Below are 25,414 nucleotides of genomic sequence, written 5' to 3'. Positions count from 1 at the left end.
GTTTTTGATCAAGTTTATTCTACTGAAACCTCATTTGCAACTTGTAGTGCTAACACATTGCACCATCCCAATTTCATAAACTCGAAGCAAGTTTGGAAAGCTCTTTGCCCAACTTATAATGCTCCACATATCAATAAAATTCTATTCTTTCCATTCCTCCAAGGCAGTTTTGTAAGCATCTCTTTTAATTAAAGCTCTTAAAACATGGAGGAAGCCATCCTTACTACCACCATCAAGGATGCATGAATATGATTTGCTATCCACGTGATTACTGTTTAAATCAATCTTATTATTGATGTAATATTGGTTTAGCTTCACAATAGTCTCTTGGCACAAGGGTCCAACTATGGTGATGTTGATTAACTTCTCTTGGAATTTCTGATTGAGACTACTTATCACCTATAAAATATCAGCCAGAAAATGGAAGACATACATGTTCTTGAGAGTTCTCAGTTTATTGTAAAGTTACAACTTGCCCCTTCGTGTGAAAAACTTAGCTACTAGCTTCAAACATTCACAAAGATTAAAGAAAGCCCCTCCATGACTTAGCCACCTTGTATCCTATATGAACTATAGTTTAAACTTGGTATGATCATGTCCTATCTCAATTTCCATCAACTAAGCTAACGTTTTTAAGCTTTTGCTAAAGTAACCTACTACCTTATTCACTAGTTTATCAATCTTCGTGCATTGTGTAGCACATTCTCCATCCCCGTAAGCATCTTCCACACATAAATTGGCTTGATGTGCCATACAGTGAACACTGCTTAAGAAGGGATTGATCTCCTTTAGCTTGGTTGCTACCCCTATCTTGCTACTAGCCATGACATTACATCCATCTAGACTAAAACCCATGAACTGTTGCATATTTAAGTTCCATTGCTTAAGCATTGTAGCGCACATGGTTTTAACTTTATATTTTATAGTGATTTACCATAGGATAACACCACGAAGCGGAACCTAAACCCTCCATGTGCCACATGGCATATGCCATGTGTCCATAGGACAATGGTGTGGAACCTAAGGTTTAGGGCCTTGGGCCACTAAACGAAGGAACGGTACTAAACTCCCAAGCATGGAGCTAAGGAGTGACAGAACTGAACCACAGAGCAACTCTTGAGTATACAACCCAAGAAGTGAAGGGACAGGAGTTTAGAGCAACTTAGAACAGTCCCAATGCTAGGACCAACATGCAAAACGAAGCCAAATGAAATTTAGTGCTATTTTAGCATACCGGTGGCCTAACACAAGGACATGGGTACTCCACCAACTAGCATGGTGTGGAATTTGGGCTTAGACTTAAGCCGGATGCAAAACAAGGACAGGCATACAAACAGGAGCTACACTATGCCTTAGGTTAGTGGACTATGTGTAAGTAACCAAAGGGAACGACTCGAGAGACGATCCGTTGGGGTTCAAATATAGAGGGAAAGGGCCCATGAATAAGAGTGCACCCCCTTTTCCAATCGGTTAAGGGTCTTGGGATAGTTGGAGTTAAGCGTCCTTGGGTTTGAATAGTACTGAGTTGGGTGACCTCCCGGGAAGTCCAAATTCAGGAGTTTACACTATGCCCAACCTGCCCACTATCTCTACTATACATTTGAAACCCTCTATATCCCCCCCCCTGCCCTTAAAGAAGAACACATGCTTTGGGCTTTCACCCCAAGTCTCCCTTAGTATCAAGAGTTAATTTCTGGGACAAGCTTTGGGCTTTCACCCCAAGTCTCCCTTAGTATCAAGAGTTAATTTCTGGGAGTCTCCCTTAGTATCAAGAGTTAATTTCTGGGACAAGCTTTGGGCTTTCACCCCAAGTCTCCCTTAGTATCAAGAGTTAATTTCTGGGACAAGCTCAAAACTTATTAAATATGCAATGTTTCTAGATTGCGAATTTAAATACAGGACAAACACTATTATGTTCAGGTTAATCTCTACATTCTATAGATATGCCAAATGAGCAAATTTGGACACTTTCCATAAATAGCATTTGGGACTGAGATGAAACTAACACAAAAGGCATGATAGCGAACATGTTTGGCAAACACAGTAAGCTATTATTTAATGAATATTGAGAGACCAAGCTCAATATCACGGGGTTCCCAACACCAACAAGTGCAAGTCAACGAATGAGTTTCTCTAACCAAGTCAAGTATGCTTAACTAATAGCACTTAAGAATTCCATCCTTATGCTCATTTGGTCAAGTATACACGCGAAGACTAATTTCTTAACTAGCTTAGGCAGAGACTAATAACAAGTCTAGCAATACTGACCTCCTGCCATCGTGGCAATAAGAAAAGAGTGTCCATAAGGACTAGCCGACAAGTAACTTTCGATACCCGAAGTCACATTCGCGACAAACATATCGCTAATGCAGTTAAACATACTTGCTACACTATTATCACCAATGTTGACAATCCCCAAGTCCACAACCAACACAACCACATTCAATATAAGTCATGTAAAAAATCAAATGCTTCACAATGCTGAAAATAAATTGAATCATAAGTAAACTAATAAATCCAAATTAAGGAATACCTTATATCAGTCAATTCATCCACCATCAATCCAAAATAAAGACTTTCCCTGACTTTTTGTAAGATATTTTTAACCATAACCTAAAGTGAAATATGAACCATGTTAGAATCAAATTAACATAGTCTCTTAAACATACCTCATTAATAGAAGTTATTAGTCGTGAACAACCTTTCTCATTGTGATATTATTTTGGAATGTTCATCATATTAAATCAATGAAGTTCAATTAGCTTTAGAAAATGAGTGAATAGAGCAAATCCTTTCACAATATATTAAGTAGAATGAAATAACACAAACACCCCTTGTTCAGCATGGTGTAAATGTTTAGTTGTAGCTTTTGAAATTGATTGTTGTTCCTATTGTGCACCTCCTTAGTAAATACAAACTCCTTGTGATCTTCAGAGTTAGCATGACTACATAAGGCACTCTTTCATAAATTACTAGTACCCTATTTACCAAAAATATTCTTAGTCCGTGGATTTACCTTGCAAATCTTGCAAAACATTGTGCCTTCAATTGCATCAAACTCTAACTAACAGTAACTTTACTTTCAATGTTTAATGTTGCATAATCATTCAATTCTTTAATATCATCCTCAATCTCTATTTATGTGGCAACCTTCCAAAAACTTAGAGTTGATTACCTCCCAAAAGCAAAATCAGTAACTAAAGGATGCTTCTTTTTACCTGGAGGTAATTTCAACATTCTGCTACGTTAACTTAAGTAGCACACAGTGTCTTACCGAGTCGGCTTTCACTCTTGAAAATGACCTGACATGTGGCATATAGTATATTCTACTAGCATGTTTAACACTAAATTAAATGTACTTATATTTAACTAATTAATATGAAAATCCTTTTCTTATTAAAATACCTAGGATAAAGTCCTCTTGGTGTCAAATGACCAAAGTTAAATCCTTATACATGATTTTTCCCCCATGCTGTATATCCTTCATGGTTTGATCTACTCAGGAGTTTGAAAAGTTCCAAGTTTTTATACGGGAGAAGGAGGCATTTGTTGATCGCTGTGTCTCTTTTAGAAAATAATGAATCAGTTTTCTAGAAATAGAAAACAAAGATACAACTCTTACCTCCACTAGATGAAAGTTCTACATGCAATAGACTAGTGGTTGGTGCTATAGCACTAAAAAACAAAAAGAAAAGAGTTAGTATGCATGCAATTCTTTCAATTATCATACAAAAAAGTGTCTCACAATGTGCAGAGATGCTCTAAGGTTGTTGCTATTATTAGTATTTAATACAATTCTTAGTAAAAAAATTTGAATTATTTGTAGTTTATACTTGAAAAAGCTATTGTAGTAAACTTGTTCTTCTGTAAACAAACTATTCACCATGTGAAACATGTCAATAAAATTTGTTATAGTAATACATCTAATACATATAACAGTAGCCAAATGTACATGTAACAGTACCCTAATGTAGTTAACATATTTTTCTAAATATATTTCTCATATAAATGTTAAATATGCAAAATTATATAAGTGTTTATTGATCCACTACACTTTAAAATATCTGAACAAAATTCTATAGCAGAAATGGCATCATATCAGACTAGCTCCGATTTCGTTCTGTAATTCTGGATCGGAATTTTATATGTCATAATCTCCGATGGCGAAGATTGGTTGTTTTCGTACCGCGACTTTTGAGCTTCCCGCTTCTTCTTCTCTGTCTAGTTCTTGCTATCCCTATAAAAGGAAGAACAGCGTCTCCTCATATTCACAGCATCGATCGCAATGCTGGCTTTCAAGCATCGATTATGACTACGGATCCATCTCCTGGTGACCGATCCAAGGCGACACATTCTTCCAATTCTCTCCCAGGGCATCCATCCGCTGGTCTCATTTGCAGGCGCCCGATTCTTCCACACGCCAGGAGCGGCGCTCTAGGGCTTTCGCAGGCGCTCGAGGCGCCCGGGGCGACGATCTGCCACAGGTCACAGCAGGGATTCTTCTGGACTCGCACGAAATCGTCAAGCTGCAAGTGTAAATCCTTGGTGCGAGCCAGGCGCCCGGGTAGGCGGTTGGATTTCGTGGCTCTCCCCGTTCGCTTCCAGGCTCCAAGAACAGGAAATATAGGTCATCTAGGGGAATATGGAGGAGGAAGAGCCTCCAGATCTAGATCGCCAGCGCGCGGCTCCTCGACGATTGTGACAACAGCAAGATCGGCATCGTCCAGAGCAGCGCCGCGATCGGTGGAGCTGATCTGTCGAAGCGGCAGCAACGAAAATTTCCCTGGGAGCAGCACGACCATCCAAGAATCAGGGGGAGATCGTCCGAGGAGCAGCAGCGGCAGCCAGGGTTTGGTCGATTCTCTCAAGAACACCAGTGGACTGCTCGTGCTCGCCAAGGAGGAGGAGAGGAACATCTCTAATCCCGTCGTGAAGCTCAAGATCGGGGAGACTTCTCGATACATCCGCCTACTGGCGACGCCATCGGCACGGGAGGACCAGCAGCGATCAGCTCCAGGTTTCTTTGTAATGCATAGCTCCCGTGTTCTTGATCTTCTCTGCTTGTTCTTGGCCGAATTCATGGATGTTTTCTTTCTGTGGCAGAGGCAGGCGATCCTCCAGTGACATTTCCATCACATCGCTCCGATCCGCCTTGGGATCTCTCGCTTCCTCACGTCGCTGTGGCCACGATCGCATCCGTCCTGTTTGGCTACCACATCGGGTACTTTTCTTTGAATTTTCTTCCCTTGCGAATATCTTTTCTTCGTTCCAGAGTTGTGAATGTGCCACTCCAGTACATCGCTCAGGACCTCGGATTTGGCGGAAGCGCCATAGCCCAAGGTGCTGTGCTCTAAAAAATTTAGAGTTCTTGGTGATGAGACCGGGGCGCAGGGCTGCTGGTGAGTCTGCTCCTTGGAGGCGCGTTTGTAGGATGCGCAGCGAGTGGCCTCATCGCGGATGGCGTCGGGCGGCGCCGCGCGTTTCAGCTGAGCAGCGTTCCTATGATCGCCGGAGCCATTTTGTGGTATGTTTCTCTTGATTTTATTTCTTCCCTCTTTGTTTTCTCATGCCTTGCGATCAATGTAGTGCGTCTTCTATGTCTCTCAAGATGATGCTCTATGGCCGATTTCTCGTGGGCGTGGGATTGGGACTCAGTGGACCACTCGCTTCTCTCTATGTTTCTGAGGTAAGATAGCCATACCCAAGAGTTTTGTCATAGTTAGTGCCATCCTTTTCTTTCTTTCAGATTTCTCCGACGGCTGTGAGGGGTGCGTATGGAAGCTTGCTCCAAGTTGCTGGATGTTGTGGGATCCTTGGAGCACTTGTAGCTGGATTTCCCTCCTCTTCCATCATCGGCTGGTGAACTTCAATCACTTAAAGGTGTTTCGATTGTCAAGTTAAGAAATTGCAGGTGGAGGGTTTGCTTTTGGATATCAACAGGACCTGCTGTCTTACTTGCGGTAGCAATGCAGTTTTGTGCTGAGAGCCCTCGCTGGCTTTTCAAGGTAGCTCTTTTGTTTTTAATTTTTCCTTTCCCACTTTTCCGACTGATGCTGTGCTACAGAGGAAGCAATATGGGAAAGCCGAGATGTCGCTGGAACGACTTTGGGGCCCCCTGCACGTCAAAGAAGCGATGTCCGATCTTCTGGTAAAAGAGCAGCTTGAAGCCGGGCGAAGACGTTCATGGTGTGATTTATTGGATCGGCAGTATTCTAGAGGTACGCATACAGCTCTTTTTTTATGCAACACTTGTTTCCAAAACTTCACTCTGCAGTTGTCCTGATTGGAGCTGCACTTTTTGCGTTCCAACAGCTCGCAGGAATCAACGCCGTGTTCTACTTTTCGTCCACGGTTTTCAGGCAGGCGGGAATCACTTCTGACGTCTACGCGAGCATATGTGTTGGAATAGCAAATCTTTTCGGTACGTCTCTCCACATTCGAGGTGGTCGACAGATCTGAGCCTGCTTATGCCGTTTATGTAGCATCTTTACTGGCAACGTATCTCATGGACAGGCAAGGCAGGAGACCGCTTTTGATCCTTAGCTTCTCTGGCATGGTATACAAGTTTAAAACCCTACAACTGTATATCTCCTCCTTTTTCTTGATGTTGCAGGGTGTAGCCATGGCGATTCAAGCGTCAGCAGCTGCATTCCCGCTGCTAGCACCAATTCAGGGCAGTCTCGCCGTCTTTTCGACTCTAACGTAAGCAAACGTGTCTTTATTTCTCACTACCTTGTCTTGTGAGGGAAAAAAATGCAGGTATGTGATGATGTTCGCGCTGGGAGCCGGGCCGGTTCCAGGCCTCTTGTTACCCGAGCTCTTTGCGGATGGTATCAGAGCCAAAGCCATGTCAATAGCAATGTGTATCCACTGGGTAAGCGCTATGGGATTTTCTCGGCCGAGACACTGAGAAGAAGCTTTGTTTCTCTTTGATGCCACAGATTGTCAACTTTGTGGTTGGCCTCACCTTCCTACAGCTGCTTCACAAATACGGCGCAGCGGCCCTCTACGCGTTCTTCGCCATGGTTTGCGTTGTGGCGGCCGTTTTCGTGAGCCAGATGATATTTGAGACGCGGGGGAAGACGCTGGACGAGATCCAGGCGCTGCTACTTACATCAGAGCCCCCAACATGAAAGAGTCTGATAAAGTATATTTGTAAATGTTGTTCTAGATCCCATAAGATAATTCGGTGTTTAGAAACCTAAACAAAAGGTAAGCATAGGAGGTCGTGTGCAAGCATTATCACAGCTATAACATTCATCAGTTATACGCTGTCATAGGATTATATAAGCTGTCATCGTCCAAATTAAGACACCACAATGTATGTTCTATAATCCTGTTTTTCCAATCATATGAGAGTTCCCATGTGATGGAATATAGATCATGCTTTAAACTCTAGCACTGGCTTGTTACTTGGGATGAAAGGAGAAGACCTGTGTAGTGAAGAGCTGCAAACTCGGGTGGTGACAGCAAAATCCTTTTTAGTGACAATCCCAAGCAGTTCGACAATTGAGGCTGGATCCAGTTTTGTTCAAGAAGCTGGTCCTCTGTGTATGGTCTATGATAACATATTATTAATTCTGGCCTTTTATGACAAACAAAGACTTAGGAGAGATAATGACATTCAAATGTAAACATACTTTTGTCAGAATTTCTGGCCTTTCGTGGCAAACGAGAGCTAATGACATCGGGTTTGTCAGGTTTGTGCCATGTTTAATTTGAGGCTTAGATTTTTTATGGTGATTAGAAAGCGTATGTAGGGAAGACAAACTCGGGCAGATCATCCAGGCTGAAAAAGGGGGGTTGCTTTTGCGACGCAAGCAATCCTTTCCCCCCTCCGCCGCCACCACCGGCTTCGCCAAATCTCAATAAACTAGTCGGAATTGGAGAGATGAACCGCGGAGCATCGATCGCACCGACAGGCGGGGCCACGACAAATTCAGGGACGTAGGGCTCGTCCATCGCGCCCGCGCTGCCTCCGATTCCACTCACTCCACTCCAATTGCCGCCATAGGGGACTGAGCAATCAGCTGTTCTTACCTGTGGGCCGAATCGAGCAAAGGGATGAGCGTCGCCCTCAGGGGGCGAATTCGATGGTGCGAACGACTTCCCATGGTTGTAATTGATGCTTCGGCTGCGCTTACCCCCTCTCTTTCCCCGTCGCCTCCTTCGCTTCAAGCTAATTGGATCCATCGCGCTCCACAAACCCTAAAAAACCTTTGCTCTTTTTCTAGGGCTCCTCCCTTCCCGGGAAATCGAATTTGAAAACCTTTTATATACGAATAATAAAGGATGCTTTCTCTCGTGTGACTGTGTGTGATTTTTACATCTTTTCTTTGCGTTTCTTGACGCCTTCAAGCCTCTTCTTCCGCCACTCCTCGAGCGCTGCTTGGAAGGGAAGCCTTGAGATTTTTTTTGACAGTCACGAAAGGAATCAGAGGTTACCTTGCTGATTTATCTGGTTGTTCACTTCCTTGAGCTCCTTGAGACGCTGCGCGAGCACGTCTGCGGCTCTCTGCCGGGCATTGCCGATTTCTTTGGTCCTGGACACATCGGAATCGGCCTCGTCTTGAATCTCCTTCACCTGGATTCGCAACACCATTTGTTGTTTTAGCTCACTTTGTTCTTGCGATCTAAAGAGAGAAAAGAACGAACAAACCCGTCTCATAAGTTCGTGAGGCTCCACTGCTTTCCGGGCCTCCAGCGACTCTCGTATTTTCTGGAGCTCCTCCTCGGAGTACTTAGTCGCTGGAATGAAATCGAGTAAGGTTCAAAGAAAAAAATAGTTTTTTGTCAAAGCGGGAAAGAAGGAGAGACAAGTAAACATCCCCGCTTGACAAGTTCTTCCTTTGGCCAGGCACATTTTCCTAGAGCTGAATTTTTCTCATACGAAAGAAAGAAAAAAAGGAAGAACGAAAGAAGGAAAGAAGGAAGAACGAACGAGAGAGGAAAAGAAGACGAAAAAGAAGGAAAGAAAGAGGCAAGCTTACCGTGACCACCACGAGCAACGCTAGCTAACGAGGAGCTCAAGTAGCGGGGACCTAGCAAGCTGTGAAGAACATAGAGCACCGCGATCAAATTCACGGTGCAAATCAGCATGGTGACCCTCCTGTACGAGCATTTCACGGATCTTTCCCCCGATCCATTGCCTCCCGCAGCAGTCTGTGCCATATGACCTAGCCCACCAGCAATTGCGCACCAAGACCTAGAACTCCAGCGCCCATCGCCGCCTCAACGCCTCACCGCCGCCGCTGCCCCCGGGCGTCGTCTCGGCGCCGCCGCAGACGCCACTGCCTCCCGGCGCATCTAAATTGCGTTGCTTGAGCAGCACGCAAGAAGCCACATTTGAAGGGGCGGGCAGCGATCGCGGAGATGAATCAGCTCGCGGCAGCCCGCCGGAGCTCGGATTGCGATGTGCGGCCAAGGAATAGCGCCGATCTTGCGTACCCTGGCGCGAGATTCTCTCACACAGCGCACACCCGCCCAAAAAGCCCAATCCCGGAATATAATTTTACTAGTGTCCTTAATTACTTAAGTCATGTACTTATATTATTTTACAGATGTAATTAAATATAAACGTGGACTTACTATTGTGTTAATAATAAATTTGATATTATGCTTTAATTATTTTCAAACTATTTTTTCCAAATAAATTTATATTAGGAAAATAAAAGTATTTATAACAATATAATAATATAATTTATTTATAATAACTTAAAAACATAAATAGTTACATCATTTTAAAGATAGTTACTTTGCCTAATAAACTTTATATATATATATATATATATATATATATATATATATATATATGCAATGAATTAATATTATAAAAGACTAAAGGATAAAAATTTGGTTGTATATAAAATAACTAATTTTCTAAAAATTAAAATTAAAATTATATTTAATTAAAAAACTAAAACATATAACAACTTATATAAATAAAAATAAATGGAAGAAAAACATAAACATATTCTATATAATATGATATTTATACTTTTTTTTACAAAAATATTTATAATGAGACAGAAGATACTTGGCACATCATTTTACTACTTTACATATGTTCAATAATATATGTAAATTATATATAAAAACATAGTAATAATATAAATAAAATTTTCATTTTCCATGTTTGTATTTATTCACACTATCCAATCTACAACCCAAAACCCAAAAAATGTTATACACACTTTGAAATTTAATTTTATAAATATTTTTTTAGAAAAATAATAAATATAATATATTAAATACACTAAGTATATTTAAATTAAATTTTAAATTGTACTCATTAGAAGGATTTTGTAATAGTAGAGGAGATTAATTTTTAAACTCAATAAAGTTTTAAAAGTATAATATTTATGTTATAAATTATGCTATTCATGTTATGCACTACAAATTATGTTATATAAAATTTAAATAAAATAACGTTTTTATTAGCTATGTTATGATAATTTAAATTAAATTCATTTAATATGTTAAACAAACTTATACTTTAGGCTTTTCTGTTAATATTTTATTTTGAAATGTGTGAAAATGACATTTCAACTTTGAAATAAATAATTTGACATTTAACCTCCTTTTTTCTATATAAACTTCCTCTTATCATAGACAATCACAAAGTAATTATTATATTAACTTATTATTAGGTATTTAATTATAATTTAGATGGACCAGATTTAGAAATTCTATACATTATAGTACTATAATTAAAATTACTTAGGTAAAGTGTTATATATATATATATATATTTACAAACATTACACTATCCTCCCTTCTAGAAAATGAAAAAATGAAATAACTTAAATGAAACATTTGAAAGTTTTGTTACATGATTATAGACTATGGTCCAAAATTTTCAAATCTGGTCCATCTATTCATGTATATAAGTAGGGGTTTTAACCCCAATTAATGTATTTATTCCCATATCTTAAGTACTCATAAAACTAATTTGTCACATTTTAAAATTAGTAGCTAAAACAAAAATTAATGATTAGATGTTTTAAACTATATTAATTTCAAATTTATTTATTAGTAATTATAGGGTTTAGAGTGCAGCTACTAACCTTGAAGCCTAATACTAAATTAAAGGAAAGGACTTTAAGAGTCATTTCAATTTACAAAATGTTATTATAGCAAATAACACATCCTACCTTTAAGTCTGCCCACCAACTCTATTAACTTAAATTTATAATCATTTACTTTCCTTGGATTAATATTTAAGACTTGTATTAACTCAGATTTATCACTTTCACCTTCATCTAACACCGCATATAAGGAGTTAGACTTACTCCATTTATCTTTTACATTCTTTTTATGCCTTTTTCAAAGAAAATGTAAATTTTGAAACATTTGATTTGTTGTGGTAATTTTTATTTTACCATGTATATTCGACCTCACTCCATTATTACAACTATTCAATATAACTCTTTATGAAAGTTATAAATATGTGGATTAGGATTTGGGCTCATACTCATTCCACTACCATATCCACTCATTCTCACTCTATTATTAAAGTTAGACTCATGTCCATCCTTTATCCCCCCTTCTTTGAACAAAAAAGTGTTTAAAGCATTAATACAAAAAGGAGAAAGTAAGAAAAATTGAGGAAGAAATATTATGGAAGAAGAAAAAAATAGATGAGCTTTTTTAATAAAACACTTCACCACCATAAGATAAATATAAATATGTGCTCAAGATATAGAAATAATTATATTGATTGGGATTTATACCCTTATTTATATACAAAATGGATGGAGTAGATTCAATCCCGAATAAACAATTCATATGTTATATTATTATATACCTAGGCAAGGTAATATGTACATATATTTACATTTTTAAAATTTATCTAAAAAAATAAATACTTATAAGACGCTCAACTTTGAGGCAATGGTGGCACTCCTCTTCGGCTGTGGTGGATTCGTCAAGGTATTTCACTGTGATCAATCTATGACGTGTCCATGACCTTTAATTTAAAAAGAGCGCGTGCCAGGCAACAACACACTAATCTCATTAGGTCATCTTCACTAGCATACCACCACCACCGACATGGAGCTGGTCCGGATGATCCACGATCAGACGAGCTTCACGCTCGATCTCTACAAGCAGGTATGGCAGCAGCAGCAGCAGGAATCCAAGCCACAGGGCAGCAGCAGCACCGATCGAGAGGAGCAGCACAACGAGAAGAATGTGGTGCTGTCTCCGCTTAGCATTGCCATGGCCATGGCGATGGCGGCCGCGGGAGCAAAGGGCCAGACGCTGGAGCAGCTCACCTCCGTGGTCAGGCTGCCAAACGGGTCTCTCATGCACGATTTCGCGCAGCAGCTCAATTCGGTGCTGCTGGGCGTGGCGCGATCGGATCCCCGCGCGCCGGAGCTCAGCCTCGCCAATGGAGTCTGGGTGGAGCAGAGCTTGAAGCTCCGCGGCGAGTACAAGGAGATCATCGAGAAGAACTATGGAGCTTCTGCCAGGCCCGTGGATTTCAAGAACAAGGTAAAGTTTGCTCTTCACTTTCTCTCTTCTTTGATTGGAGCGACTGTTTGCTTTTTCTTAAGTGCTCATGCTTTTCTCTCTTCACTGCTTGATGGTCGATAGATTGTATTTTTCTTTGGGCGATCGTGATTTTGTTTCTTTGATCGATGTGATCGATGTGATTCATGAATCGTCTTTCCTTCGAGCTTGGGCGATCATGAATTGCTTTGTTTCTTTGAGTTCTTGGATAGTTCTCACATAGCGAACTGAGATGCCAGGCACAAGAATCCCGCGGTCTCGTCAACTCGTGGGTGGCGGAGGCAACCAAGAAGAAGATCGAGGAGCTCCTCCCCGAGGGCTCGGTGGATCCCCAAACCCGCCTCATCCTCGCCAGCGCGATCTACTTCAAGGGCGCCTGGCAGAAGCAGCTGGATCCATCGCAAACCCGCGACGGGATCTTCCACCTCCCCAGCGGCAAGACCAAGGAAGTCCTTATGATGCGCAGCAGCAAGAAGCACTTTATCAAGAACCACGGCTCCTTCAAGGTCCTCCGCCTCCCCTACCAGCGCGGCGACGACCCACGCAGCTTTTCCATGTACGTTCTCCTCCCGGCCGAGCTCCAGGGCCTGCCGGCGCTCGTCAGCAGCCTCCACGACGCCGAATCCATGGGAAACGCGCTCGCGGGCATCCACGAGGTGGAAGTGGGCGACTTCCAGCTCCCGAAGTTCAAGATCTCGCTGGGGGTCCAAGCGCCGGAGCTGCTCAAGCGGATGGGCTTGGACCTCGCATTCTCGCCGCCGCACGCCGACTTCTCGGGCATGGTGGAAGGCTCTCCGGGGGACGATCTCTTCATCTCGGACGTTTTTCACAAGGCGTTTGTGGAGGTGAACGAGGAGGGGACCGAGGCCGCCGCCGCCAGCGCCGCGGTGGTGACACTCCGGGCTTTGAATGTGCAGATGGAGCCCGAAGACTTCGTGGCGGATCATCCGTTTATGTTTTTGGTGAGAGAGGATGCCACTGGGGTGGTGCTCTTCGTCGGACACGTAAACGATCCAAGTGTTTGAGTACAGCTACGCTAGTACTAGATCTATAGTATTTTCTTGTTTGAATTTCTAAAACAAAAGTTAGCGCATGGTTTTCTGTCCAGGCCAGAGGATCTGATTAACAAGGTTGCCCTTGACGTGCCACCTTGCGGTTCACGGTGAATCAAATGATTTTCAAATGGAAATACCAGAGGAACACTACTGCTATTTTCTTGCGAAGGTCACGTTGAGAAACCTGAGAAGATTTGTCACGGACAACAAGCTAAGCGGAGAAACATCTGGTAAGATTGGGAGCTTGGCCATTCCCTCGCAACGTTTCTTGGCTTGTTCACCTACGTCCAAGACAACAATCTGAGCGGTGTGGAGCTTGCCACGCTTCCAAGCTTGTTCAAAACGTGTGTGGCTCTTCCAAAACAGCTTCGACGGCGAGATCCCGAAAAGAGTTCGGCCTCCACTCCGAGCTCGAGGAGTCCGACGCAGCGCTCAATCGCCTCGACGATACTGCTGCCGCCAAACGTCTACCATAGAGACACTCTCAGGTTCTTCAGCGTTCTACGTAAACCAGATATCGGGAAGCATTCCTCCCTCCTCCAACTGTTTCTACGCCTCTAGTAACCTGAGGGCGATCCAAGCTCCTTGTTTACGTCAAGCCTGCGTGATTTCGAATCTCTGGTAACCGGTTCCAAAGCAGCGTTCCAGCGATCGCCTTTCTGACTCTCTCTAGCAACTGGCTCAGTGCAGGAGTTGGAAGCTTGCCAACTCTCGGGCTCCATTCGGCCTAGCTACTTTTACCATAGTGGTCATGCCCAGGAACAACTTAAGCGGCGATGTTGATCACCAGCAACAGCCATCTGGTGTTATACAAATATACTGCCTAGAAGCAAAAAGCTGTTAACCATGCATACTTACACGCTGGGCTGTGTGGAAAACAATCTATAATGTGTTCATAAAGAGCTGTATAATAACATATTAATCCTATGCCATATCCAAAACCTTTCTTGAGCCTTGTGTTGATAAATTATAAACATGATTATAGTTATAAACTTCCAATTGATCAAAATGACAAGAGTTGGAGTAGCAAATTATTTTTACTTTCATAGCAAGCTAAAGTTCGATCCTATTGTGCAGCTCCCTGTAAGTAGATCGAGAAACTCGTTGGTGAAGAATCCGAGGTAGGTGCAATAGATCGGTACCTGAGAGTCCATGCTGCCACATGTTGCATACATTTCGATCAAGCAGATAAAATGGAAGGCTAGCTCATCCCATCGCTTTGAGGGGCGCATGGATTTATCTAGGCCTTTCGGACAAGGGAGTGTTTAAGATGGTGATTTGCGTCGGCTGGAATCCAATAATGCAGAGAAAACAGTGATTGGTGCTCTAGTGCGGCTCCCTGGCTTTCGAAACATCTGGAGACAATGGTTTCTGTCCAGGCCAATTTCTCGCCGCTAGAGGATCTGATTAACAAGACTCACGAAGATGGTCGTATTGCCAAGCGGCGCTTGACCTGCCACCTTACTGGAAAACAAATCCTTGCATGAAGTGGTTGACGATGAATGTCAATGGCAATAACAGTTCCTTTGACGGGGCCAAAGGAACACTCTTCATATTTACTTGCGTGTTTCACTTCTTCTTCTTCACCAAGGTCCACTCTTTTCTTTAAAGATGTAGCGGAACGAAGCTTTCCAAGGATCTCCTCCAAGTCGTTTCAACGAATCGCTGATAGAAGAAAAATTCTATTTTGTTCATCGTTGCCTTAGATAACTTCTTGCGAGCCAGAGGCGTCTCAAAGATGAACGCGGCAATATGGTTTTCACTGCTCCTCTTTTCCTTGGCGCCACTGCTTCCATCTCCAGGCTCTGCGCTCTTACAGGACGAGGTTGCGGTTCTTTTGCAGTTTCGATCCAATCTGGAGAGCAACACGACCTGGATCTTAAGCGACTGGAGCACCAGCCGAGATCCAAATCCATGCGTCTGGATTGGAGTGGCGTGCGACAGCTCCAGTTCCTCGGTTCAAGGACTGAATCTCTCCGGTATGAGCTTGCGCGGACAGCTTTATCCCAAGCTTTGCATGCTTCCAAACTTGGAGAGCATCGACCTGTCGAACAACAGCTTCAGTGGAGGCTTTCCAAGAGAGTTTCTGGGATCGTGCAACAAGCTCAGGTACCTCAACTTGAGCTCCAATCTTTTCTCGGGGCAGCTCCCAGCCGCTGGCTTTGGAAATCTTAGTCGGTTGTCGCAGCTTGATCTCTCAAACAATGAGCTCCAAGGGGGAATCCCGCAGGATGTGATGACCCTGCCGAGTTTACAGGAACTGGACCTCTCCGGCAACAACCTGACCGGCACAATTCCCGTGAACATCACGTCGAAAAACCTGAGAAGATTGTCACTGGCGAACAACAAGCTGCGCGGAGAAATACCTGGTGAGATTTGGAGCTTTGCCATGCTGCGTGAGCTCCTCCTCTGGAAAAACTCCCTCACTGGACCCATTCCTCGCAACGTTTCTCGGCTCGTTCATCTGGAAGGAATCTACGTCCAAGCCAACAATCTGAGCGGCGAAATCCCTGTGGAGCTCGCCAGGCTTCCAAGCTTGAAACGTGTGTGGCTCTTCCAAAACAGCTTTGTTGGCGAGATCCCCCAAGAGTTTGGCCTCCACTCTGAGCTCGAGGAGTTCGACGTAGCGCTCAATCGCCTCACCGGACCGCTGCCGCCAAACGTCTGCCGTAGAGACACTCTCAAGTTCTTCAGCGTCAATGTAAACCAGATATCCGGCAGCATTCCTCCCTCCTTCTCCAACTGTACGCGACTGGAGATCTTCTACGCCTCTAGTAACCAGCTCGAGGGGCAACTTCCAAGCTCCTTGTTTACGTCAAGCCTCCGCGATTTCGACATCTCTGGTAACCGGTTCCAAGGCAGCATTCCAGCGAGCATCAACAGCGCCACCTCCCTCGTCTTTCTGACTCTCTCTGGCAACTGGCTCAGTGGCGAGCTCCCTGCCGGAGTTGGAAGCTTGCCAAGCTTGTTGACCATCTCGGCTGGTAGTAACAACTTCTCGGGCTCCATTCCACCAAGCTACTTCACCACAGTGGTTATGCTTGATCTCTCCAGGAACAACTTAAGTGGCAATGTCGATCTCGGCATGATCACCACCAGCAGAAGCCATCTCGTGTTCCTGGATCTGAGCCGGAACCATCTCACGGGGACTTTGCCGGCTCCACTGTGCGGCTTTCTCAACATGCACGTACTCAGCCTCGCCTGGAACCATCTCCAAGGCTCCATTCCACGGTGCTTCGGAAATTTGTCCTCGCTGCAAATCCTCGACCTCTCGCACAACAACTTGCAAGGACCGCTTCCCGAAAGGCTGGAGGGACTGCGCGGCCTACAAGACGTCTCGGGAAACAGGAACACTGTGCTCTTCTTTCCCAGAATCCTGGACTGGAAGGAAATCTTCACCCAGTGGATCCAACACTTTGGCAACAGTGTGTATTTTGACTGGAGGCAGGCCTTCGAGAGCAGCCGAGAGTTTTTCCAACAGATGGAGGGCTATTCCATTCTCCTCAATTGGAAAGGAAAGTTCAGGATTGTTGGTGACATCTACTCCTCCACCACCTCCATAGATGTCTCCTCCAACAATCTCACTGGCACCATTCCCTCGGAGCTTGGAAAGCTCGCCGGCCTCAGGAACTTGAACCTATCCTTCAATAGATTCAGCGGTAGCATCCCTGGCGAGCTTGGTCAGCTCCAAAACCTGGAATCTCTGGACCTCTCGAGCAACCGCCTGCAAGGAGAGATTCCCTGGTCGCTCACCCAGCTAGGATTCCTGGGGGGCTTCAATGCCAGCGGGAACCATCTGCAAGGACGCATTCCAGGCGGGAATGGATTTAACACCAGATTTGACCCTTCGAGTTTCGGATCAAACAACAACCTTTGTGGATACCCCTTGATCAATCGTTGCCGGCAGGAGGATGGCGGTGGCGCAATGCCGGCGCCTCGAGAAGATGAGAAATTCTCGCGCCTCGTATTCGCCATTGCTACTGTTGCCAGCTTCATACCCGCATTCTACCTGGCTTTATAAGCCCTAAAAGATGACCTCTAAATTTGTTCCTTTGGAGCAGTTTTATAGATGTAAATTTAATGAGAATTACAATGATTTCCAGCAAACTCCACTTCGTCTTTCTCATAGAGTCACCAACTTTACCCATGTTGTCAGCAAATTTTTCAATGGCATAGCCAATGCAAGCAAGACCAATGCCAATACAGAAGCCACATATTCCAAACCCGAGTCCAATCCCCATACCATGCCAATAGAGACCATCCATTACCCCAACCCCTATGTTCTCCATTTGACGTGTAACCTAAGTGTAACCTAGGATATCATAAAGGGCAATAGTTAGATGGTAGACTAAACGAGAATATATTATGAAGTGTTAGGAAAGTTTAAATGATAAATATGCTTATAAATTATAAACATGAAATTAATTAAAATGTATAATAACCATTAGGTGATAGAATATTTTAAAATATTTAAGCATATTTAAGTATATTCACTACCTCTAGAGGTTTGCTAAGCAAACCAAAAAGAGAAGTGTATGAATTATAATATATTATGTGAGAAAACTACATGAAAGAATGTATTGGGGTGCTAGAGTTAAAAAAACCATATATATTTCTATACATAATGCTGACCACATCATTTGGCTTATTGTGCATAGCATCATGAGCGTCTCTTTTCACATGTAAACCACTTGCCATTAAACCTCGACTTGCTAAAGCCTTTGGACCCGAGACCAAGAGCTCTTTGAGCTGGCCGATATTCATTCCGCCCAAATAACCTGTACTAACAATCTTAAATTATAACAAAAGATTACCACATATTTAAAAGTTTATACTGAACACAGAAAAGATTGATGGTGAGATTTGCCAATAAGTTTTCAGGCAATGGAAAAAACGTAGTGAAGTTTGTAATTGGAATCCCAACCCTATCACACAAAGGATCATTGGCACACCCAACCCTGGCCACCATTGCCCAGGTAGTTGGCCCGCCAGCTCTTTTAAAGTATGGTAATTATCAGGCAAACCACTCCAAAAAAACATATCACCTTGATATATCAAACAGGTCATAAGAAACTAACACACATCATGATAAGAAACTGAGTATAAGATTGCATTGGCTGATCAAAGATTGACTATATAAATTATTGACCACAATCCTTCGTGACCAACCAACTGGCGTTTTAACCTCCACTACAGGGTCTGAATTCTGCTGCCGCTCTCCTAGGTCCTGGCCGTAAATATTCTAGAATGTTTTGAGCCCTCTATAGTAAAAGCTCAATGTTGGAAACAAGCGATTCTGGAAGGCAAGGGATGCATCTTTGATATATTAGACATTGAAGAGGAGAAACTAAGAGTCGACCAGCCAGCCTACTACGTGATCATTTCTAATTGCCATGCAAAAGATCCTAGTAGCATATTCCCTGTCACGTGAAAACCTTACAGTTACAAGAGCGCGGCTTAACGGCAGGGGCCAATGCCGGCTCCAAAGCTACCGCCTCTCAATCGCAAGGCTGGTCGCCCGCCAATCCCCTTCGATCCAGCACCCGCGAGACGAAGAACCTCGAGGAAGCAAGACGCCCTCAACCGGCGGTACCAGCAGAGCTACCATGGCCTGGTTACCAACATCACCAAGTGCCTGGATCGAGCGGTCCCCAGTCACTCCCAGAGCCCACAGCTCAAGGACGTGCCACCACCGTGCCACCACCGGAGGATGTGCTCGCTCACCAGGATAGTTTTCGCCAAGCCGGTGCCTTCGGTGCCCAAGGAGGACGTGAATCCTTTCTACGCGGTCCCCCACACCGATATCACGGCCCCCTTGAAGATCCATCCGCCGTCTCACGCCATGAAGTCGGATCCACCGCCTTGGTTCGGACACGCCAAGACTTCCGTCACGGATCCCAGGATTGACGATGTTGCAGGTTCTCTCCTTCGTGATCTTGTAGAGATCTTGATCTTCTTCTTCGTTGGGTTGGGTTGATCCTGTTCTGTCTCTTCAGTTGCTCCAAGAGCTAGAAAGAGCGGCGGCTCTACCTCGAGAAGCAAATCCAGCCTTGGGAACTATGGAAGCAAGTGGAGCAAAGAGGCCAACAACACCAATCCACCCAGATGTGCGTCCAGCCTTGGAGTCTCTTCATAAACATCAGTCCCACATCTGTTTGCAATTGATAAGAATACCTTCATACAAATAGCCGGAGTTTAGTGGTATCAGAGCTCGCTTCCCATGGCTTCGAGCTTCTCCAGGATCACGCTCCGCTGCTCGTCGGTCAGCTTCGCGTCTTCTTTCCTCCAATATTGCCGGAGTTCCCAGTTCTCGGGATCGGAGTCTACAACCTGGAACAGATACACGATTTAGTTTGTGATCGGGCGAAGGGATTGATCATAGCATACCTCAATGTAGTTGTTGTAGTTGCCTTTTCTGTCTGGGTTCGTTATAGGAGCGTGAGGATTGTAAGTCCATCGCTCTTTATCAATCACATACTTGTACTCGTATCTTCCAACCTGTTTGAATCGGAAGTTCGCTCAGTGAGCCAAGAAAAGTACGTATAGCGCAGAAGCCTACAGGAAGTTCGTGTTCTAACGTCCAGTGACCATCTCTCGATATGAAATTGAATGGCAGGCGCTGAAAAAAAGAAAGAAAAAAAACAGAAGGCCTCAGACGCAGGTTCAACTTGAGTACTTACAGAATGCCAGCCAATGTCTAGACCAGCAACTTCAACATGCTCGCAGGTACCTCTCCTGTAGAGCAATCCAATGGGACTTCTGGTCATTCCTGTGAGCTGATCGACAGATTTCCTGCCAGGCGATTAAGTTTTAAGAAACAAAGCCGAAAGAGCTTACAGTACCAGATCACAAGTCGCTGCACGTATGTTCTCCATGCTTGGCACACACTTCCGCTTCGACTGCAAAGAAAGGGTAAGCTGGTAGAAACACTATTGCCTACCTGGAGTAGAAGGTACGCTTCATGCAAATCGTAGCCGAGTACCCAAAACATGTAGCCAAGCTGCGCACAGCAAACAAATGAAAACGTTTAAACGCTAAAAAATGAGCTTACAGCAACAGCAGGAGCTCTTCCCAATCCAGCTGTGCAATGGACATAGAGTGTTCCTTCGCGGTCTTTGAGCTCCTGATACAAGCTAGCAATGACACTCGGGAGCCGCATTCTAAGAGCAAAGCCATCCATGTCCCTGCAAGAATAAAACCATGAGAAAACTGCTTACAAAATTTCTCAAGTCAGCTTTACCGAATTGGCAGTCGAAGATGATTAAAATCGCCAACTTCCTTCGCATGATCACGGATTTCAGAGATGTCGACGTTGAAGTACCTGCATAATACATCCGTGAGGACGCTAGAAGACTTAGCAGAGACAAAGAAAACAGAGCCTACGCCATATCAGGATCTTGCTGGAGGTTGCACACCGTGGTAACATTCTCGTCTTTCTTTAGGCGATCGACATCTGCAGGATTCTGGAAAATTGTTGCTATTGGCAACTCGAGAAGAAAAAAGAAAGAAAAAGAGAACCTGTAAGCAGGAACCAACGATGAGATTCGGGAGAACACGATTGTAATTCATCCCCAGCTCATGCCTATAAGTCAAGTCTGAAAGAATAACAAAAGTTCGTTCTTCGATCAGAAAAAAGCACCAGAGAAAAAAACAAGGCTTCATACCAGACTGTGTTATCTTCTGGAACACTGCACTATAATCATCAGCTTTCTTCGAGGTTTCCTCCTTTCCTTCTTCCTCGGAAGACTGCTTAGCTTGGAACCAAATGTGAATTAAAACCACCAATGCATTTCCTCTCTAATCTCTAGAAACATAGCTTACATGAGAGGCGGACACCACGAATCGCTGGGCAGAAATCGAAGCGCGCTTACAGAGAGTCCACATTCTTCCACCCCTTCGTGTTAACCTGATTCTGGATCGATCCAAGCGCCTACCAGTTGAGAAATTCTGAAACGCTATGAACTAGATCGAGCATACCTTTGATCGGAGAGCGCCCGGCGCTGGATTTGAAGAAACGCCAGGCGAGGGCACAGCGCCTCCGCCGCCATAGCGTGATTTTCCACAACGAACACGAGATGCCACGTGACAAATAAAATTTCTAGGCCTAGGGCTACATTTGCCTTCAAACATAATGTTTGAATTTGGAGTGCTTGTGTAAAGTGCCAATACTTAGCACTGCAAATGCCAACGAGAGGCATTCCAACGAATCAATAGAATATGCTCACCTTGGTCTCTCAATCATTATTGGATCGTCTTTTATGTCTCTCTCCTCGATTTGTAAGCGTTGAAGAGCTTTTCTTCTCTACATTTTCTACTTTGGCATCGAACGTTTGTTGTTCCGGTTCTTCCCTACGCAATTCTGTTGATCAAACATTATAATCTCGTTTTCCAAATGAAATCGTCGACTAACCTTTGTCTTAAACTCGGTCCGGTTGCCAGCGACATCACAGCGCAGCGATGCACTCGATTTCAATACGGGCATTTAAAGGCAAGGCAGCTACTTGATACGTGGATCGTGCAGGAGCTGGAGCTGGAAAATCTGCACAAGCCGCACGGTATCTCACTGGAATTAATTCCCCCCTGGAGGAAGCCAAGAGAGCAAAGTAAAGCAAGAGGGAAAAGGAGCTCACTTACATCTGGCATAAATCTCATTCACTGCCTTGAAGTCCGCAAGATCAGCCAGCCTAGGAATTCGAAAGTTGACATCAGAAAGCGTCTAGCTAGCCAGCTGATGAATGACACACAACCAAAGCAGAAACAGCGATGGATAAATGGCATAGCGACAGGGAAATGTGAAGCCAAGCATCGATCGGAAGAGAGAGGACACCCTTACATGATAGTTGTCTTCACCACAGACTTGTAGCTAACACCGGCAGCTTTCAGAATCTCACCCATGTTCTTGAGTACCTGCACAGAAAAGAAAGGAGAAACGATAGAGGAATCAAAACGCCCTGCCCGAAAACTACAACACAATAACACACCCTACCTGTTCGGTCTGTCCTTCGACACTGTCAGAAACAAATTTTCCAGTCTGTAAAGGGAGGCGAGATCGCTGGTTAATGAAGTGAAAGTTCCCGACTCATGACGTGACACGAACGTACTTAGAGAGCGAGCATGGAAAGCAGAAGCACAGGAAAACGAAAAGAGGGCAATTTACATGCAATGCAATGCGATCCCATGAAACAAAACAATGGAATCCCATGAAACAAAGCACTGCATTGCTTGCTCAATCAATCATTCACCTTTCAACTGACAAGCCACTCTTCCTTTCTTCAATCGATGACATTCATGCTTCATCAGTAGAGGAGTGGAAAAAAACAAAGGAAAAAGCTTTGGAAAAGCTGAGCATACCTCGGGAATGAGCCCCAGTACACCTGACACGAACACGAGATTGTTGGCCTTGATTGCTTGTGAGTAAGGTCCAAGAGCAGCTGGAGCTCGCTCTGTCACAACGGCCTCCTTTTCCTTCTCTACACAAACAAACACACATTTTACAAGCATTTGATTCCTTCTCGGAAAGAAAAAGAAAGAGAGGAGAACGATGCAAAGAATCCAAAAAAAAAAAAAAGAGGAGATCTCTTCGCATGCTGCCTCTGATCTCTAATCAGGGTCAAGAATTGCTGCCAATGCGGAAGCGGCACGGCTATGGCGAGCACGCACGCGATCTAAGCATATAATCTACGAAATCTGCGCTCCCTGGAAAACGACTTACTTGAAATCTCCGCCATGCCCTGGGCTGCCGCGCTGGTAGATGCGAGCCGGGCCATCCGCCTGACGCGCCGGGAGCTGCTGCCGCCGCACTTGAGATACCCCGTGGCGATCGCCGGGGGAGCTGCCGCGCAGTGAATGCGCATGAGCAACCCTGCCATGGCGATGGCGCCACCAAAAAACTCAAGAACCCTAAAACCCCGCGCGGGGAATATTCCACTCTTTTTAAGAAAGAACACTACCACTAACAAGTAAAACTTTTGCTGGGCGAACAAAACTGCTTTCGCTGTCTTCCCTGTCCTGTGAAAACGAACGAACCAAAACGAATTTCCTTTGTCCCTTTCCTCGCTCTCTTTTATAGAAGCTCTCCCACTTTTCCTCTCATTTGAGGAATCTCCAGAACCAGCTTAGCATGTCCTGGTGGGCTTCCTCGGCCTGGGCCACGGCCCTCGAGTTGGTCACATCGTACCTCACAGTCCAGCCGTGAGAAGCTCCCGGAAAGAATTTGATAAAGCTCTCCACCTGAGAGAAGGCAAAAGGTGTTAGCAAAACCAAAAGCTTCCACTCCGGTTACGTTGGCTCCAAGCACCACAGAGCAGCGGCAATGACGCACACAACCTTGAAAACACGACAAACGCAAGCAAGCGAAGAACGCAAAAAGGCGAATTGTCAAAGCGAACCTCAGCACGGCTCGCAAGGATTGCACGCGATTCCTCGATCACCGCGGCGGGTGTTCGCTGATCTACTTCCGCAGCGAGGATCGCCACGGGCGCACGAATCTCTGCACGAAAAGCTTGGGTGAATCTACACGCCCGAACAGCGAGACGAAAATCAAAAGCTTTGTCGCACCTCGCATATCGTCTACCGTCACAAAGGAGGGATGCAGCAGCACGACTGCCCGCACACTGTCCTCCCTTCCCATCAAGGCTGCTACTTTAGCTGCAAACTCATAGAAGAGATATTAGTGCTCGGTACTGCTACTCCACTGCCAAAATAAATTGATGGGAAACATTTCGATTTAACTTACCGCCCCAGCAGAAGCCAGCGATTCCAATCGAAGTGATACCTTTCGACTTTAGCAGTGCCACAATCTTCTTGCACTGTTGTATGGACTTTGGCTGCAGAAGGCAGAGGGAAAGCTCCGATAAGAAACAGATGAGAGTTTCATACGAAAACTTAAAAGTTACCGGTTCATGGTTCTTGATCCACGCGGGGAATGTTGCATAGGGACTTCCACTCTCGGCAGGCTTGAATGGATCATTGTTTAAAAGGTCTGGAACTACAACCAGGTAGCCAGCAGCAGCAACCTTGTCCGCTAGTTTCCTGTATCCCAGAAACAAAAAAGCTCAGTGAATTTTCCAAAGCTCGAGAGCATGAAAGATTGGCGCGTGAGAGCAGTGCAAAACCCACCTCAACAGTGGACTGCTCCATCCTAGCAAGAGAGCAAATATTAGCCTCTCGAAGCACAAGAAATGAAAAGAAAGCTAAAAGAAGAACAGGGACTCGATCAAAGCGATTGTGCGAAGGAAAATTTCAAGTGGCGAGAGCGATGCTACACGCGAACAGTGAATGGCAATGCAATGGATCACCAGCATTCTTGCTGGCGGTAGAATTGGTGGAGCTGCGGGAGAGAATTGGAGGGGAGGAAAGCAAGAAATTTGCGTACCGAATATATCCGACACCAAGATCACCGCCTCGGTAGCGCCTTGCGCGCCGTTGGTGTAGGCTCGCACGCCCAGGCTCTCCGCGCTGTTGTCGAAGAAATGCGACGCCGGAGGAACGCAGCAATCTCCCGCGGCCATGATATTTCCTCGATTGATTCCCCCGATTCGCAAGAAAGAGATCTATAGCTACGCCGCGACGATCGAGCGATCCGTTAAGGGCGCGCTCGATCTTGAGCGCCTAGGGCCGCGGCTTTGATCCTCCCTCCCACTAGCGCCACAAGATTTTCTAGGGCGCCTACGGACAGCACACCAGTGATCTTCCTTCACGCTTCGAGAGGGAAGCGAAGAGGAAGATGCGAAGGAGGAGAGAGGAATAAAAAGAGAGAAAAAAAAAGCTTAAAAAGGGGGGTTTTGGCGAAGTACCGAGAGCTTTACTGTGCCGCCTAATTGTGGAAATTCCATCATATTTAAACG

General features: G+C 44.6%; 7 protein-coding genes across 12 annotated transcripts; 3 read left to right on the top strand and 4 right to left on the bottom strand.

The window, feature by feature from the left end:
• The first annotated feature begins 4,308 nt into the window (after positions 1-4,308).
• LOC9643047 (probable plastidic glucose transporter 2) lies at positions 4,309-7,301 on the top strand. Its single transcript, XM_002973997.2, has 13 exons — positions 4,309-5,017; positions 5,104-5,221; positions 5,273-5,340; positions 5,392-5,524; positions 5,587-5,686; positions 5,747-5,859; positions 5,912-6,005; positions 6,065-6,218; positions 6,275-6,421; positions 6,483-6,556; positions 6,614-6,702; positions 6,760-6,874; positions 6,942-7,301. The coding sequence occupies exons 1-13, from the start codon at positions 4,309-4,311 to the stop codon at positions 7,131-7,133; spliced, it is 2,106 nt and encodes a 701-aa protein (XP_002974043.2). The 3' UTR covers positions 7,134-7,301.
• A 956-nt stretch (positions 7,302-8,257) lies between these two features.
• LOC9656634 lies at positions 8,258-9,506 on the bottom strand. The gene is made up of 4 exons (XM_002973805.2): positions 8,991-9,506; positions 8,660-8,748; positions 8,446-8,584; positions 8,258-8,385 (listed from the first exon to the last, which is right to left on the bottom strand). The coding sequence occupies exons 1-4, from the start codon at positions 9,169-9,171 to the stop codon at positions 8,324-8,326; spliced, it is 471 nt and encodes a 156-aa protein (XP_002973851.1). The 5' UTR covers positions 9,172-9,506; the 3' UTR covers positions 8,258-8,323.
• A 2,468-nt stretch (positions 9,507-11,974) lies between these two features.
• On the top strand, positions 11,975-13,606 carry LOC9656633 (serpin-ZXA). Its single transcript, XM_002973996.2, has 2 exons — positions 11,975-12,495; positions 12,753-13,606. The coding sequence occupies exons 1-2, from the start codon at positions 12,052-12,054 to the stop codon at positions 13,536-13,538; spliced, it is 1,230 nt and encodes a 409-aa protein (XP_002974042.2). The 5' UTR covers positions 11,975-12,051; the 3' UTR covers positions 13,539-13,606.
• A 2,132-nt stretch (positions 13,607-15,738) lies between these two features.
• LOC9656632 (probable leucine-rich repeat receptor-like protein kinase At5g63930) lies at positions 15,739-17,589 on the top strand (the record flags this gene model as incomplete). The annotated part of the gene is made up of 1 exon (XM_002973995.2): positions 15,739-17,589. A coding segment is annotated over one exon (1,851 nt), but the record flags the coding sequence as incomplete, so codon positions are not given.
• A 1,380-nt stretch (positions 17,590-18,969) lies between these two features.
• Positions 18,970-21,785, bottom strand: LOC9643045 (phosphoglucan phosphatase DSP4, chloroplastic). 5 transcript variants are annotated; one of them, XM_024678708.1, is made up of 14 exons: positions 21,546-21,785; positions 21,390-21,498; positions 21,233-21,314; positions 21,087-21,163; positions 20,952-21,031; positions 20,809-20,889; positions 20,620-20,752; positions 20,509-20,568; positions 20,406-20,467; positions 20,249-20,360; positions 20,128-20,187; positions 19,956-20,066; positions 19,743-19,898; positions 18,970-19,696 (listed from the first exon to the last, which is right to left on the bottom strand). In XM_024678708.1, exons 1-13 carry the CDS (start codon positions 21,764-21,766, stop codon positions 19,773-19,775), a joined length of 1,314 nt encoding a protein of 437 aa, XP_024534476.1. In that variant the 5' UTR covers positions 21,767-21,785; the 3' UTR covers positions 18,970-19,696; positions 19,743-19,772. The 5 variants fall into 5 exon arrangements, with proteins under 5 accessions (XP_024534476.1, XP_024534475.1, XP_002973850.2 ...); XM_024678707.1 differs by lacking the exon at positions 18,970-19,696 and having other exon boundaries at positions 19,698-19,898; XM_002973804.2 differs by lacking the exon at positions 18,970-19,696 and having other exon boundaries at positions 19,698-19,898; positions 20,249-20,344; positions 20,411-20,467.
• On the bottom strand, positions 21,684-23,643 carry LOC9643044 (reactive Intermediate Deaminase A, chloroplastic). 2 transcript variants are annotated; one of them, XM_002973803.2, is made up of 7 exons: positions 23,281-23,643; positions 22,920-23,038; positions 22,555-22,599; positions 22,402-22,475; positions 22,203-22,252; positions 21,979-22,107; positions 21,684-21,927 (listed from the first exon to the last, which is right to left on the bottom strand). In XM_002973803.2, the coding sequence occupies exons 1-6, from the start codon at positions 23,435-23,437 to the stop codon at positions 22,013-22,015; spliced, it is 540 nt and encodes a 179-aa protein (XP_002973849.2). In that variant the 5' UTR covers positions 23,438-23,643; the 3' UTR covers positions 21,684-21,927; positions 21,979-22,012. The 2 variants fall into 2 exon arrangements, with proteins under 2 accessions (XP_002973849.2, XP_024534480.1); XM_024678712.1 differs by having other exon boundaries at positions 21,684-21,917.
• Positions 23,465-25,375, bottom strand: LOC9656631 (endo-1,3;1,4-beta-D-glucanase). The gene is made up of 7 exons (XM_002973802.2): positions 24,943-25,375; positions 24,687-24,708; positions 24,464-24,599; positions 24,304-24,394; positions 24,126-24,215; positions 23,957-24,057; positions 23,465-23,798 (listed from the first exon to the last, which is right to left on the bottom strand). Exons 1-7 carry the CDS (start codon positions 25,076-25,078, stop codon positions 23,658-23,660), a joined length of 717 nt encoding a protein of 238 aa, XP_002973848.1. The 5' UTR covers positions 25,079-25,375; the 3' UTR covers positions 23,465-23,657.
• Between the last annotated feature and the right edge of the window lie 39 nt (positions 25,376-25,414).

Source organism: Selaginella moellendorffii, unplaced genomic scaffold (assembly GCF_000143415.4).
Source record: "Selaginella moellendorffii unplaced genomic scaffold, v1.0 SELMOscaffold_23, whole genome shotgun sequence".
In the NCBI taxonomy this organism is placed as follows: Eukaryota; Viridiplantae; Streptophyta; class Lycopodiopsida; order Selaginellales; family Selaginellaceae; genus Selaginella; species Selaginella moellendorffii.
The sequence above is the reverse complement of the archived record's forward strand: the minus strand, read 5'-3'. Positions and strand labels throughout refer to the sequence as shown.